We start from the raw sequence: 15262 nt of genomic DNA, 5'->3' as shown, positions 1-15262 counted from the left end.
TTTTTTTTTGCAGTTTTTGGCCGGGGCTGGGTTTGAACCCACCACCTACAGCATATGGAGCCCTACACCCTACTCCTTTGAGCCACAGGCACCACCCAGCACAGTTTTAAACTTACGAACTGTTTGTTTTTTGCAACTTGTCATTTAATACTTTTATACCACTGTTGACTGTGAATAACCGAAACCATGGAAAGAGAAATTGTGGACAAGCATGAACTTATGTCCTTTGTTTTTTTTATTAGATCATAACTGTGTACATTGATTCTGTCATGGGGTTCAGTGTGCTATTTTTATATACAATTTGAAATGACACATGTGCAGGCTGGATGCACCCAGAGCAGCTTTCTCACACAGAGCCAGTGACTCACTGTGTTTGTTATTCTCTGCTCTGTGGTGTAAAATGTCAAAAAGACCTGCATGATTACCTCATAGGAGAATGTAAATATTTCAAAATCTGAAAAACTCTGATCCTCCATATTTCAAATAAGGGATGCTTAACTTGTATGTTGCATCATTTATTTCATCTTTGTTTTATGCAAAATCCTGCAGATTCATTGCTTTCTTTGTTTCACATTTATATATTCTCCTGCCAAATTTTTCATCTTTATACATTTTAATATTTATCTACTTCTTCTGTCATCCTGTGGGCCTAGTTTTTGCCTAAATTATATGCCTTGTTATATGCCTCGTTCCTTGACCAAATGCCGTTTTGCAAATGTTCTTCATATTTATAAAGGGTATATATACAGTATCAGGATATTTATAATATTGTGGAGGGAATTATAGAACTTCAGCAGGATAGGATTTTTATAATTGTCTGGTCTGGCCTTTTTCCTTTATGAATGAGAGTAATGATGCCCAGAGAAATAAGCAGATTTTGTCAAAGTTACTATGAAAGATGTTAATGCAAATATGTTTGAAAAAGGAAGGCATTGTAAGGAGATGAGAATAAGAGAGGTAGGGTAACCTGATAACAGTATAAATTGTCTCATTTATGTGTATTCATTTAGTCATCTGTGGATTCCTTTTAAATAAAGCAGCCTTGGTAGAGTGCCATGGCATCATAGCTCAGAGCAACCTCCAACTCTTGGGCTTAAGTGATTCTCTTTCCTCAGCTTCCCAAGTAGCTGGGACTACAGGCGCCTGTCACAATGCCTCGCTGGTTTTTTTTAGAGACAAGGGGTCTGGCTCTTGCTCAGGCTGCTCTCAAACCTGTGCGCTCAGGGCAATCCACCCACCTTGGCCCCAGAATGCTGGGAGTACAGGCATGAGTCACCACACCCTGCCTAAATATAGCAGTCTTAGACATTACTTTCTTCAAAAGAAGGGCCTGGGGTTTCATTCATGAGTTTAGTGGTATGCTAAACATAAATAATATGTATGAATCAGAGAAATGACTTGAATGTCATAATAAACAAGAAGAAATAAACCTGTTTACTGAGTCCTGCTGTGTGCTATGTACTTTCACACAAATTACTGTATTTCAAAGACAAGATGCAGTCAACTCATGAACATTCGGGATTCTTATTTTCATTTGGTTATCTCATTGATTTCAGTGTCTCTACCAGAGGGCTTATAACATGGGATTCATGTTAACATAGAAGTTGCTCTGGTAGACTAAGGGAGTAAACGTGGTTAAAAGAAAAAGTTTTGATTCCTCTGGATTTCTCTTATACCTGTCCCTGTGATCGTATAGGAGAAATGCTTTGTATCCTCTGGAGAAATGAGCACAAGTGACAGATAAATACAGGGTTAATGTTTCTGCAGACAGAGTAGCATGAAGATTAGGGTTGTCCCAATATATATTTCAGTGAATTCTAAAATTTAATGTTGGTGTTACTCAGTTTTGTTTTTCTGATCTTTGTTTTCCTCTATGGTCTTTTCAGAAACCATCCCATTTTGGTGTGATTAAATTGGAATATTTTTCAAAGTTAAATAATAATGCAGTTCTTTTTTGGTTGGTATTTCTAGACCTTCCTTTACATTAATGCTTTCTTTTTATTTAATTGTCATTATTTATAGACTACCAAAGAATGCAGGGTATCAGTATGAGGAAAAAAGTAAAATTCCATATTTGCATTTGGTGACGCATTTAAGATATATATGTTGTTTATTTCATTGATAGGGTTTGAATAGAAGTATGAAAACAGTCTAAATCAAAATCAATTGGTAAAGTACGTATTTTGATAATGAAAAAAATGAAACCTGTGTTTTAAAAATTGAGATATTTTTCTGTCCTGGATTATAAAGTCCTTCCTTTGTAAGACTTTTTATATTTAAGATACTTCTGATGATTAGAAACATTTTTAATGTAAAAATTATGTGCATATCATGAAAGTGAGGAAGATGGCCTTATGAGAGATTAAATTAGAAAGCAACAACAACAATAAAATAAAACACCACGTTCCTGAAGAATTCTGTGTACCTTTGGAAGAAATCTAATTTTGCTAAACTGCAGCTGTTGGCATATTTTTAATTTTATTGTAATAGGCTTTTTTTCATTTTTGTACTTCTTTCAGAGTAAGTGAGGAAAAGGAGGTGACAGAGGAACGACTGAAAGCTGAGCAGGAATCATTTGAGAAGAAAATCAGGCAGTTGGAAGAACAGAATGAACTCATCATCAAAGAAAGGGAAGATATCCTTTTTGAAAGTCCTCTTTTTTAACGCGCAGAAAGTTTGACACTTTCAGGAAGAAAATGTAAACTCCAAGGAAATAATTGTTCTAATTTATAACAGGGAATAAATCTGCATGTGCTTCCATTTCTAAGCAATCAGAAAGACACTGAACAGCATGTGCTGTTGCTTCCTTTGTGCTTGATAAGGCCATCCAGCTGTTCTGCTGCTGCTTTTATGCTGCAAAGCACATATTTGTCAACTAAAAAAGACAATAAGAAATTTGGGCATTAAAATGTAGTGTTGGAACTTTGTTAAATTTTGTTCCACTACTGTAAATGAGCCTGAAACCTCCTTGTATTAAATATTCTTTCTAGTTAAAGCTTTGATAAACCTAAGGAATTCTACTCTGAAACCATAAGGCTAAAAAATCCTTTGTGATGTATAGGTATTGTAATTTATAAGTGTTTACACTACGGTGTAAAACTACCAGACCGTTCTTAGGGAGCAGAAAACTATTGGGTGTAAGAAATAGAGAGGGTCTGTGTGTGTATGTGTATTGCATTATTTGTAACATAGTAAAGTAAAATTAGACATTTTAACTTAAAAGTTGTGTGTTAAGGGGTATGTGAGTTAACATAGGCATATTTCTGAAGTTTCTTTTGAATGGGAAAAATTGCTTTTCTTTGGGTGTTTTATGCAGTGGCATTGATGTAGAAGAGATGTTGACTCCCTACAAGTAGGATGACCGAACTGCTAGCTAAACAAGTGTGTTCAAAGACCCATTGGCCTTATTGGCAATGCTATCATTAACTTGATTGTTAGTAATTATTTCAAAGTTCTGCAAGTATCAAAATGTTCATATATTGATAGTAACTATGCCTTTGTGAATACCAGAGACAAGGAAGCATAAATTTTAGTTAATTAGCTTGAAAAACACAATATACTTTAACTATAAAAAATGAGTCCTGAACTTTTGTTTTTCAAGCAGTGGAAGTTCACGATGGGAAATTAATCAGCGATCTCAGACTAGATTTGCTGAGTAGTACATTAATAAGGCTTATTGGCTTTACTTTATAGTACACGGGAGCATTTTTTCAATTTTTTTCCCCTGTATCTCTAGCATTTGTTTGTTTTTTTATCTTCACTAAGAGAACCTGGTAATCTCCAGAATTTGTGTAACCATCTCTGGCTTTCTCTTTTCTTTTTCTTTTTTCTTATTTCAAAATATTAAAAGGGTACAAATGTGTTTGTTACATAGCTTGAGTTCAGGCTATAAATGTGGCCATTACCCAAATAGTGGTCATTATCGTGGTAGGTGAGTTCCCCCCCCCCCGGCTCCTGCTTGATTTCAGTGACTTTTACTTCCTTCTGTGCACTTGTGTGCCCATCAGTTCCAGTTTATTAGAGGGTACATGTGGAGTTAGTTTTGCCATTCGTGAGATACTTTGCTAAGGATAATGGTCTCTAGTTCCTTCCAAATTGCTGGAAAACCCTTATGGAAAACAATATGAAGATTTCTTAAAGAACTAAAAGTAGACCTACCCTTTGATCCAGCAATCCCACTTCTAGGTATATACCCAAAGAAAAAGAAGTCATTTTATCAAGAAGATACCTGCATTTGAATGTTTATTGCAGCACAGTTCACAATTGCAAAGATCCAGTATCAGCTCAAGTGCCCATGAATTCATGACTGGATTAACGTGGTATATGTATACCATGGAGTAGTACTCAGCCATAAAATAGGATGAATTAATGCCTTTTGCCTTTGTCTTTTCTTTGACCTCTTTGACCTCTTTGACTTCATTGCCCTTGGTTATCAACCCTTAGACTAGACTTTTGTCTCTAGGTTTACAGAAATACTGTTTAGTTGAATTCACAACAAACTGTGCAAAGCCAGTTTTATTCTTTCACTTCTCATGAGGAGTAGTGACTCAGGATCCTCGCACCTTCAAGAAATGGTAGGTTAGGAATGCTTTTATTTGTGATAAAAATTCAACTTATAAGGTCTATTATTCCTCTCATAACAAGAAGTCTGGAGGTATATGGCCTGTGGCATTGATTTAGTGGCTTAAAGTTTTCAATGCTGGCATCGCTTCAGTTCTGTCCTCAGTTTTTTCTAATTATTTCCCTGATTCTAGGCATCACATTTGCATTAAGGAAGCAGAAGAGGGAACGAGGTACTGGTGATTATAACTCCTTCTCTCTCTTTTTAAAACCATGAAAACTTACTGATAGCAGCCCCATATACCCTACCTGGTAGGCTTTCATGTGATATTTATTGTCCTGAGCTTTATTATGTGGCCATGGCTATGCTAAGCGTTAAAAGAGAATGAGAAAGTGAGCATTTAGCTATCTATAGCTGATACAGTGGAAGGCAACAAGAAAGAAGGAGATCTGAAATGAAGTAGCCTTCAACTCTGGTAGCGGAAGTATGGGAAATAGAATTTACTTTTTATAGAGAGAGGAAGTAGTGTGATTTTGACCTTCTTGGGACAAAAAGTTATCTATAACATTTAGTGGAACTGGGGTGAGATGGGGAAAGAAGGTGAAAGAGATTGGGTAGTAGACAATTTAGAAAGCCTAACCACAGTTACAGTAGATTCTTATTTGTCAAAATGCTTAGGAAAATTCTGTGGCTATCTGGAAAAATGGAATCTAGTTTCAGTAGACTATGATATTGTACACAGTCTGGGTCAAGATTAATTCTGTTCAGTGCTAAAGCAGTCTAAACTCAGCATGGCTGTGAATGGTTTCTTGTGTCAGGCTGAATATTTAGACACTCTGGGTGATTGTAGTGGCACTATATTTCATGTTTTTCCCTGTGATTGAAGCTCAGGGGGTTAGCATACTAATACCATGGCCAAATTTAGTGGGGTGCCAGCAAAATCCAGCCACACCCATTTTCCTCTGTATTGTCCGTGGCTGTTTTTATGTTCCACCTGCCGAGTAATTGCAAAAAAGACCTTGTGGCTCTTCTAGCCTAAAATAGGCCAGACAGTTAACTTGGCAAATTAATCTTAGAAAAACTGCTACATACCTCATTGCTGAGTCTGACTATGGTCACCTTTGAAGTACTCCTCTTGGGAAGCTATGCACTGACACCAGTGCTTAGTTTGTCCTTCCAAGCAATGTTGGAAGTCTTTTTTCTGGAATGTCTCTGGTATGACCATCAGAGCTGTCATCATATAGCACACAAAAACATACAACAACAATAATGAACTCCACTTGGTTAGACATCGCCACATGTCAACACAAACACAGGTGTGAAATAGTGATATACCAAGGTTGTGAAACCTTTCTGAGCTATTTGTATAGTGCTGCCAACGTAAGCACCCTGTGGCAAGTTTGGGGACTTAGTTGTCAGACCTTGCATTTACTATTTAACCTCTACAGAAGAGGTTTACTGATTCATGGTTGGTCTATCTTGTAAGCTATAAAAGTAGAGGAAGAGGCATGTAAATAAACATGTGGCATTATGTAAGGCTTATTTTACATGCGGTAAAAAAGGATTTAACTTAAGCATTTATTCTGTATTGTAAATGAGGATTGGAGTAAATTTTAAACCATTATGAAAAGTTAAAGTGGTTTAGTCTGTATAATTGGTTTATGATTTTTGAATCATCAAAGGATAAGTTGTATTTGTAGCATTTTATTGTCAAAGGAGAAAGGAAGACACGATAAAAAAAAGAAAATGACTTCCATGGTTTTTATTCTAAGTACATTGCTCAGGTACAAATCTCCTTTACAGAATAAACCTGTCAAGGTTAATATAGATGATTTTACAGTACATAAAACTCTATAAAACTTAGAAACATAAAACGAGGTTATAATTTAAAACAATATAATTTTAACTACAGATACATTTACCTATCATATGTGAATGATTCAGACTCTTTCATATACATGAAATCAGATAATTTCAGATCATTTTACAGTCTGTTTCGGGGGAGAAACAATACCCATGAATTCTGATTTTTGGCATTTTAAAGATGTATTATACCACATTTATAGGTTTTTTTGTTTTAAAAGTTCTAATCACTGTTTCATTGTTCAACTATACAAATACAGACCAGTGCTTTAGTAAAAAACGAAAGGTACTTTACATGTTTGCGTTGGAGTGAGACTTTTGAAGAAATTGTTTTTACAGAATGTTGAGAATTTATTATTAAAATATAAAAATGTTTGGCAATTTTAAGTCTTTTAAACAAAGAACACTTCTTTCCTGAGTAGTTAACCACCTAAATGATTATGCTGTTTACAAAGCCAAGTAGTCTGATGAACCTAGTGGATTTTTGCCTGTCTGAATGAGTGTGAAAGGAGAGAGAAATCTGAAACTTCAAGAGAAATATGTCCAATAACAGTAATTCTGAAACTGTAATATTGTAAGACACAGGATGTAGCTATTAGGAAATTAACATTTGAGCTAATTGTATTTCTAGACCATGTGACTCAGATCCACAGTGGTATCAAAAGCTTACAGAAAGAAAGTACTAAAATCCTAATGCGTGCTGGTTTCACTTTTAAATGGCACAGCAAGGGAAGCAACAGTGAAGAAAAGCACAGTGGGCTTTCAAGTCCTAATCCTGTTTTAGCACTGGCTAGCTGTCTGACCCCATGAGAAGGTTACTGAACTTTTCTGAGTTTCTTTCTTTATGTACAATATAGATAAAAAGGGCCCTTGGAGGCCTATTGAAATTTGATAGATTCTTTACATCATGTCTGTAAAGAACCTAGCAATGCCTTGTACTTAATGGGCACTAAATAAAAAGTAGCAGTTCTTATTTTTATTACTGTTAATATGGATGAGGAATGAGATAACTTGCTCTTCTGTTTCTCAGTTTTGTGCCTTTCTTCACTGGGGTTTTGATGGTTTTCATTAGATTATGCAAGTCCTTGGGTTGCTGAGAGGCCCAGTAGAAGAGTGAAATCGATCTGTCTTCTTCTTTATCTTCTAATCTCTGTGGAATGGGAAACCTCTCTTTACCACTTGCACCTTTGAATACTCCTTGAGAGAGGACACCAAGTTTTAATTTCCTCTCCCAGAAACAATACTGACAGATGTTTGTGGGGTTTTTTCCCCATTCTGGTTTGTTTCCATTATCTTTCTGGTTGGGACTTAGTAAATCAAAAAAGGTTTAGAGGTGCTTGTAGCTCACATCCTTCATCCCATTGCATGGGTGGTCATTTTGGAAATCTTGGTCTAAGACCATGTTTTCCAACCTGTGTATTTCACAGCATGCTTGAACCTATAGTTGAACTTCTGTGGCACACCTACAGTATGTTGATCAAAAATGAGAGTAAAAAAAAAGATAATCTTACAGTGCTTTGAACTTCTTTCAAAAATAATTTAATCTTTAAAAATTTTCACGGCACACCTAAGATACTTTCACAGCAGGCCCAGCACATTGGTTAAAAATTACTGATCTGAGGGTGGCGCCTGTGGCTCAGTAAGTAGGGCACTGGCCCCATATACTGAGGGTGGCAGGTTCAAATCCGGCCCCAGCTGAACTGCAAAAAAAATAGCCAGGCATTGTGGCAGGTGCTTGGAGTCCCAGCTACTCGGGAGGCTGAGGCAAGAGAATTGGCTAAACCCAGGAACTGGAGGTTGCTATGAGCTGTGATGCCACGGCACTCTCTCAAGGGCAATAAAGTCTCTACAAAAAAAAAAAAAAATACTGATCTGAGAAGAAAGACTTCTAAAAGTTAACTAGCCTTCTATGTTGACTAGTTTGATGAAAACATTTCAAATTGTATATAAAACCAGCACGTTGTACCCCATGATTACATTAATGTACACAGCTATGATTTAATAAAAAAAAAGAACTGGCCTTAATGTTGAGGACTGCTTTAGAATGAACCAAAAATGGTTTCAATATGCCTGTGCTAAATATGGATTAGAAAAATTCACAAGCGTTTGTAATTATGTAAAAGAAATCATTGGTTCTGAACAACAGTAATATTTCAGAAATATCCAAAGCTTTCTCTTTGACTGTACATCTCATCTGTGCTGTAGGAGCCAGACGCCCATGCTGTACCACCATCACAGAAACCGTAACGAAGGAAGCTCTGTCTATCATATATCTGTGGAGTGGTGTGGGAGGGTAAGGAAGGAAAGTAGAAGTAAGTTTCATGAGAAAGAATGGAAATTTCAATAGAAAGGGTAAGTCTCCTTTTAAAATAATCTTTCTGGCCCTTCATAAGAGAAGGCTCAGAAACTGTTTTGTGAAAATTAACAATCTAAACTTCTTAAAATAAAGGAGACTATACATAGAAGAAAAGGAATTTCAAAGAGGAAAGGGTGTTTTCATGTCTGGCTATGCGATAGAGTAATACTCATATAAAGACCTTATCAACAGTGATGAATCTTAGCCTTTTTTATTGAATAAGTATTGGGGTTTTCTTTTTTATGCTCACAAAATGGTAAGAGAATATATTCTGAGTATTTGGATAAGGCCACTTTATTCTATGACTTTAATTGTTTTACTAATCTAGTATCTTTAGTGCTATAGAAGTTGTAGTCCTTAAGACTGTTTTATTTATTTCATGATGCTGTATAAATAACAATTGGTCCAAAACCTGCTAAATCAGTGGTTCTCAATCTGTGGGTTGGGACTTGAACGACCCTTTTATAGGGGTTGCCTTATATCAGATATTTACATTACGATTATAACAGTAGCAAAAATTACAGTTATGAAGTAGCAACGAAAATAATTTTATGGTTGGGGGTCACCACAACAGGAGGAACTGTATTAAAGGGTCGCAGCATTAGGAAGGTTGAGAACCACTGTGCTAAATTGTCCTAGAAAGTCATTTTAAATCAGAGTAACAGATTAAATACCTCTTCCTATTTGTATTATAGAAAAAGCAGCATGTTTAAGGATAGAACTGATTGTTACTAGCTTGTGGTTGTCTCAACCATTCTTAAAGATTTATTTATTATTTTTTTGTTGTTGTAGTTTGGCTGGGGCCGGGTTCAAACTCGGGGCTGGTGCCCTATTCACTGAGCCACAGGTGCCGCCCTAAAGATTTATTTTTGTTTTCTTAAAAATATTTAGATATTATTGCTAGCCACAGGGAGGAATTGATGACAAATATCTGTAGAAAGTAAAGAAATTATATACATTTATCCATATACTTAATTTCATTCAGTAAGAGTCTTTAGGGTTTAAGTTTCTCATTAATAGTTATATTTATACTTACTTTTTTGGAAGTAAATAAGAATAAAAAGAAGGAAATAAGAATAAAAAGAAGTACTCCTTACATATTCTGGTCCCCTGTGTATATATTTTCTTACATGAGAGTTCCTGAAGCTGTCATATGGATATAATAAACTCATTATCTGGTGTCTAGTTTTTAAGCCTATTGCAGATTGGAAGCAGAAAATATTAAGTAGGTAATTTAGCTGCAGTGAAAATATTAAATATGACAAAGAAATTGACCAAAAAAAATTTAAGAAAGCAACATAAGAACTGAAAATGCACAGCAGTGTAGACCTCTATCCACCTAAATATAACTCAAGGATGTCATATATTAAGCACAGCATAGCACTCTGGGAGACTGAGGCAGGATAATCTCTTGAGTTCAAGAATTCAAGACTAGCCTGAGCAAGAGGGAGACCCTGCCTTTACCAAAAATAGAAAAGTTAGCCAACCATGGTGGCATATGCCTATAGTTGCAGCTACTTGAGAGGCTGAGGTAGGAGGATCGCTTGAGTCCAAGAGTTTGAGACTTCAGTTAACTATGATAATGTCACTGTACTCTAGCCCAGGTGACAGAGTGAGACATTGTCTCAAATATCCCCCAACCCATAGCATAGTACATAACATTCATAATGATGATTCTGAGGCAACAAGATAATGCTGAATTGTTTTTATGCCATTACCTGCAGTACTACCAGTACTTCTGTTATACCAAAGCATCCTATGTTTGTATATTGCTTTTGTATTTATAAGACATTTATATTTTGCACTTATTTTTTTTCATCTAGTTCACTTATTTTTTTCATCTAGGTTAACTTAGGTGAGGTGGATACTATTATGCTCATTTCACGGATGAAAATACGAGTCTGGAAAGGTTATGAAACAGTCTATTGCAGAGCTAAGAGTGAAATCTTTGACACCAAGTGTTCTCTTTTTCTGCTATATCAAATTATTTCTGAAGCAGGGAGTGACACAAATATCAATAAGTCTTTTCTAGACTGCTTTATGGCTAAAGCACAATTTTATAAAAATTTTATTTTATAGTACTTTTTATCCAGGGTTGGTTAAAAAATTTTTTTGGTAGTTCAAACAGTGTTTCTAAGTTATTCAGAAAATCCAGATATATAGAATGTTCTAGTGATTTTCTTGTATTTTGACTTCTCTACTGTCACCAAGCCTTTTTTATTTTCCCTCTGAAATGCTGTTCTGTGCTCCTTATTCTTGGCTGTTTTCACTGCCACCTCACTTTATTCCTGCATTACTGTATAGTGTCTGTGTGTCCTTGCCTCCATTTTTTCTAAGTAACCTTTGAGTTCATTACTGCTGCCAGATTAATCTTTTTTAAGGACTATTTTTATTATATCACTTGGCTTTTGATACCTTTCCATAGTTTGACTTTTTTTTTTTTTGAGACAGAGTCTTAAGCTGTCGCCCTAGGTAAAGTGCTGTGGCATCATAGCTCATAGCAATCTCCAACTCAGACTCAAGCAATCCTCTTGCCTCATTTTTTCTATTTTTAGTAGAGATGGGAGTCTCGTTTTTGCTGAGGCTGGTCTCAAACTCCTGAGCTCAAGCAATCTACTGGCCTTGGCCTCCCAGAATGCTAGGATTACAGGTGTGAGCCACCGTGCCCGGCCTCCCTTTCTGTAGTTTCTTATGGCCTGTAGATGCATAGTCTTGATTTTGACATTGAGCCCTCCATTACTGGTGTAAAGTAACACATGTGCCCTTCATTTTTATGGCCCCTTCATGTGATCTCTATGTACCAGGTAAGAAAGACTCACTGTTTTTTTTTTTTTTTTCCTACTTATTACATTATATTTTTCTTTCTTTATCATTGCTCCTTTAGCTAGTTTTCTTTTTCAAGAATTTTTAAAGACTTGTTCTGGCATTTTTTTTTTTAATTGTATTTGTTTCTTAGCATTCACACCTGTACCAACTGCCCTAATGTGTATCTTCTTATTATTCCTTGGGCAACTGTGGTACACTTAACAACAGTGCTGAATTTTGAGTAAGAAAACTTAACATTATCTTGGATCAGCTATTTTATACCTTTGTAATTTTAGATAAGTCACTGAATGCTGGAGAATTTCAGTGACATTTCAGAAGAATAAGCTAATTTGCAGTGGCTTTAGGCTTGAGTCGGGAAGAGAAAGTGAAGGCTATGAAGAAAAGCAGATACTGTCTTGCCAAAGGGCATCTATGTTTGAAGGAATGTTTTTGAGTTGTTTTAAGGCTGAAAGAGATTTTTAAGTTCTCCTTTATATCCTCTAGTACCTTTTCTGATTTTTAGTTTTTCTTCTGTGAAAATGAGATAAATTTTTAAAAAATTCTAATTTATCTAACTGCTAAACTTAGATTTTTTTGGAGTGTTGTAAGAGGAGATTATGCTTTTCAGCCTTTTGGCCCTTTATTCTGGGTTTAGCAAGGTTTACTTGTTCATGTATGTAATTGTTATTTTAGTATTTGTTGAGAACTGAATGTGTCTCCTTGGAATTCATACGCTGATGCTTTAACCCCAAATATGACTATAACTGCATATAGTCTTTAGTAGTTAATTAAGGTTAAACGAGGTCATAATGATGGGGCCCTAGTCCAACAGAACTGTTCTTTTTGTTATTATTATTATTATTAAATCATAGCTGTGTACATTAATACTATCATGGGGTATGGAGAGGAGACATCTCTCGCCTGTGATCCTCCCTGCCCCCTGCCACATCTGAGAGGACACAGCCAGAAGAGAGCCCTCACCAGAAAAACCAAACCCTGCTAGACCTTATGTTGCATGTTTTTGCCTCTAGAAAATAAATTGCTGTAATTTAGGCGACCCAGTTTATGACATTTTGTTTTGGAGCCTGAGTAGACTGAGACGATCTTATTGTATTTGTTCTTTGGTATTATTCTAAGTATAAGGTAAAAAGACCTTTAAATATATTTGTAGAAGGCTTGTATTTCTGAACATTAGTGTGTTTTCACATGTTACTCTCTGATCATTTTCCCTTATCTTTATTATTCCAGTTGAAGCAATCTTTTTTCTTTTTTTTTCTTAAGAGAGAGCGTCTTACTATGTTGCCCTTGGTAGAGTGCTGTGATGTCACAGGTTACTGCAACCTCAAACTCTTTGGCTTAAGCGATTCTCTTGCTTCAGCCTCCCTAGTAGCTGGAACTACAGGCACCCACCACAATGCCCAGCTATTTTTTTTGTTGTCGTTGTCATTGTTTAACAGGCCCAGGCTAGTTCTAACCCACCAGCCCTGGCACATGTGGTCGGTGCCCTAACCACTGATCTATGGGCACTGAGCCAGAGCAATAATTTTTTATATTATTTTGTATTATTTTTTGATGAGATGTGCTTCTGGCCATCTCTCTGCCTTGTCTGAGACTCTTTTAATATCTATGGTGTGCTCATTTTGTAATAAGATAAATAATGTTCTAGGCTTGATTTTGTTGTGGTTTTGATTTCTTCATCTTGCTGAAGCCACCAGATGTGGAATGTGGAGCCTTTGTACTCCAGAGAGCAACGTCTATTTTCCTTTATAATGAGTGACACTGGAATTCAAATAAATGTGGATTGGGGCTTCTAAACTTGCCCTAGTGGCTAAGATGTTCATTTATTTTCGATGTCCACATGGAAATGAGCTCAGCAGACTAAGATTCAAAAAAATATTTCCTACATCTTTGTTGAATTAATTTTTTTATTAGTTGTGGTTTTGTACTGGGTAAATGGCACTGAATCTGTATATCATCATGACATCTCAACATTACTTTGGTACATTGGTTTTGTATGTAAAAATGAAAAGAAATTACTTTGGAAAGTTTAGCAGTTTCTGCATGAAGAAATAGACTTTCAATAAAGCAATATCATAATTATTGTTCAGGAGAGTTCATTATTCTGTTTAGACTTTTACTTTACTGATTATCCTTAAAGGAATGTTCTGATATAATCTCTTCAGTTAAATCCATTTGCCATACCATACTTGTAATGCTTTGATGTGAAGGATATAATGAATGACTTTATTATTAAGCACTAGAAAATTCGTCTTAGTTTTTTCTTAACCTTAGAATGGCTTTTGCTTATGAATAATTAAATGATTCAGATGGTAACACTCTCACTTCAATTAGAGGTTTATACAAAACCATTTCTTTTTTTTTTTAAAGAGTTAGACCCAAGATTTTGCATATCCAAACTCTATAATTTTTCAGTAGTAAATCTAAATCTAGTCACATAATGATTGGAAGCTGAAAGAATATCTGAACTCGATGTCCCTATAGATAAGATGGTGTGGATTGTCACCTCCCTCTGCTGCAATTTTATTATCTTTTCTTAATACAGAAGTCTTAGGCTACTAAGTGTCTCGTTTTTTTTTGAATCCTCGACCTTGTGAAGAGCGGAACCAGATGGAGAAAGAATCCCTCATACCAAAACAGTCTTAGGCAGTCCTTGCATTTCTAAGTAAAGGTAGCCTGGCAAATCTAGATATCTAAAGATAATCTTTACTGTGTTTCACTTGGTCAGATTTTCACATAGTTTTTGTGATGTGTGTGTTTTAGTTTTTGGCTAAAGCCATAAGACTTTGTTCTACACAAAAGCCAATAGATAAACACAGGAAAATTTAAGCAAAGGACTCAAGCCCATCAGAGAGATGAAACCCACAGAAATGGCAGAAATAGTAATTGCCCTAAGGAGAAATTTTCACTGGAGAAAATTTGACAATCAAGACAACCTGTGACAAAAGTGATAGTTATTTGGTGCAGAAAAAAGTGGTGAGTAGCCCCTCCATCTCACAGTAATATCCCCAAGGCATCAGTAAGCCAGGCTAAATGAAAGGGAGTGAGAAGAGGTTTAAATGTGAGAATAAATGTAATTGTTTAGAAACATCACAGCATTTAGAAGTATATTCTTTGTATAACATATTATGGTAATTTGACATAGCAGAGAAGTAATTTGAGAAGTCAATAAGGTAGCTCCTTTTCCTCTTATTAAATCAAAAAACAATTGTATGGAAAATCCTATTGGTAAACCTTTAGTTCATTAGGAATTGGATTTCTCAAATATGACCTATCTCAATGTGTGATATAAGTAAGAAGTGCTATAATATTTTTAAAAGAGAAACAGAATTATAAAACCTGGAATCTTGACTTAGTTTTGCCTTTAAACTGTAGCTATGTGACCTCGCATAAATCTATACAAGTTTTAATTTCATTGTACATGACATATTTATAATATTTGAGCTATTGACCACACAAAGTGATCAAATGAACTAAAGTATATAACTTTTCCCCAGAACTATAAAAGTCTATGAAAATACAAGGTCTACAAAATATTTTTTTGCCCTTAAAAAGTTAACAACCTACAAAATTGATGTGAAGATATATTTGATGTATCTTTCAAGTGTTATCTTTTATGTCAGATGCTATCTTCTATTCGAAGATTTTTTTTTATGCCT

The 15262-nt window shown here is 35.5% G+C and overlaps 1 protein-coding gene across 1 annotated transcript in view; it reads left to right on the top strand.

Moving 5' to 3' along the window:
* The window catches only part of KIAA1328 (KIAA1328 ortholog), a 292039-nt gene that overhangs the window by 41477 nt on the left and 235300 nt on the right, over positions 1-15262 (top strand). The window contains exon 5 of the mRNA XM_023510175.1: positions 2520-2635. Coding sequence (XP_023365943.1) covers positions 2520-2635 — 116 coding nt within the window. The remainder of the gene's footprint in view (positions 1-2519; positions 2636-15262) is intronic.

The sequence above is a fragment of the Otolemur garnettii genome, unplaced genomic scaffold (assembly GCF_000181295.1).
Source record: "Otolemur garnettii isolate 467f Iridium unplaced genomic scaffold, OtoGar3 scaffold00012, whole genome shotgun sequence".
NCBI classification, from domain to species: domain Eukaryota; kingdom Metazoa; phylum Chordata; class Mammalia; order Primates; family Galagidae; genus Otolemur; species Otolemur garnettii.
This window is presented reverse-complemented; position numbering and strand designations above follow the sequence as displayed.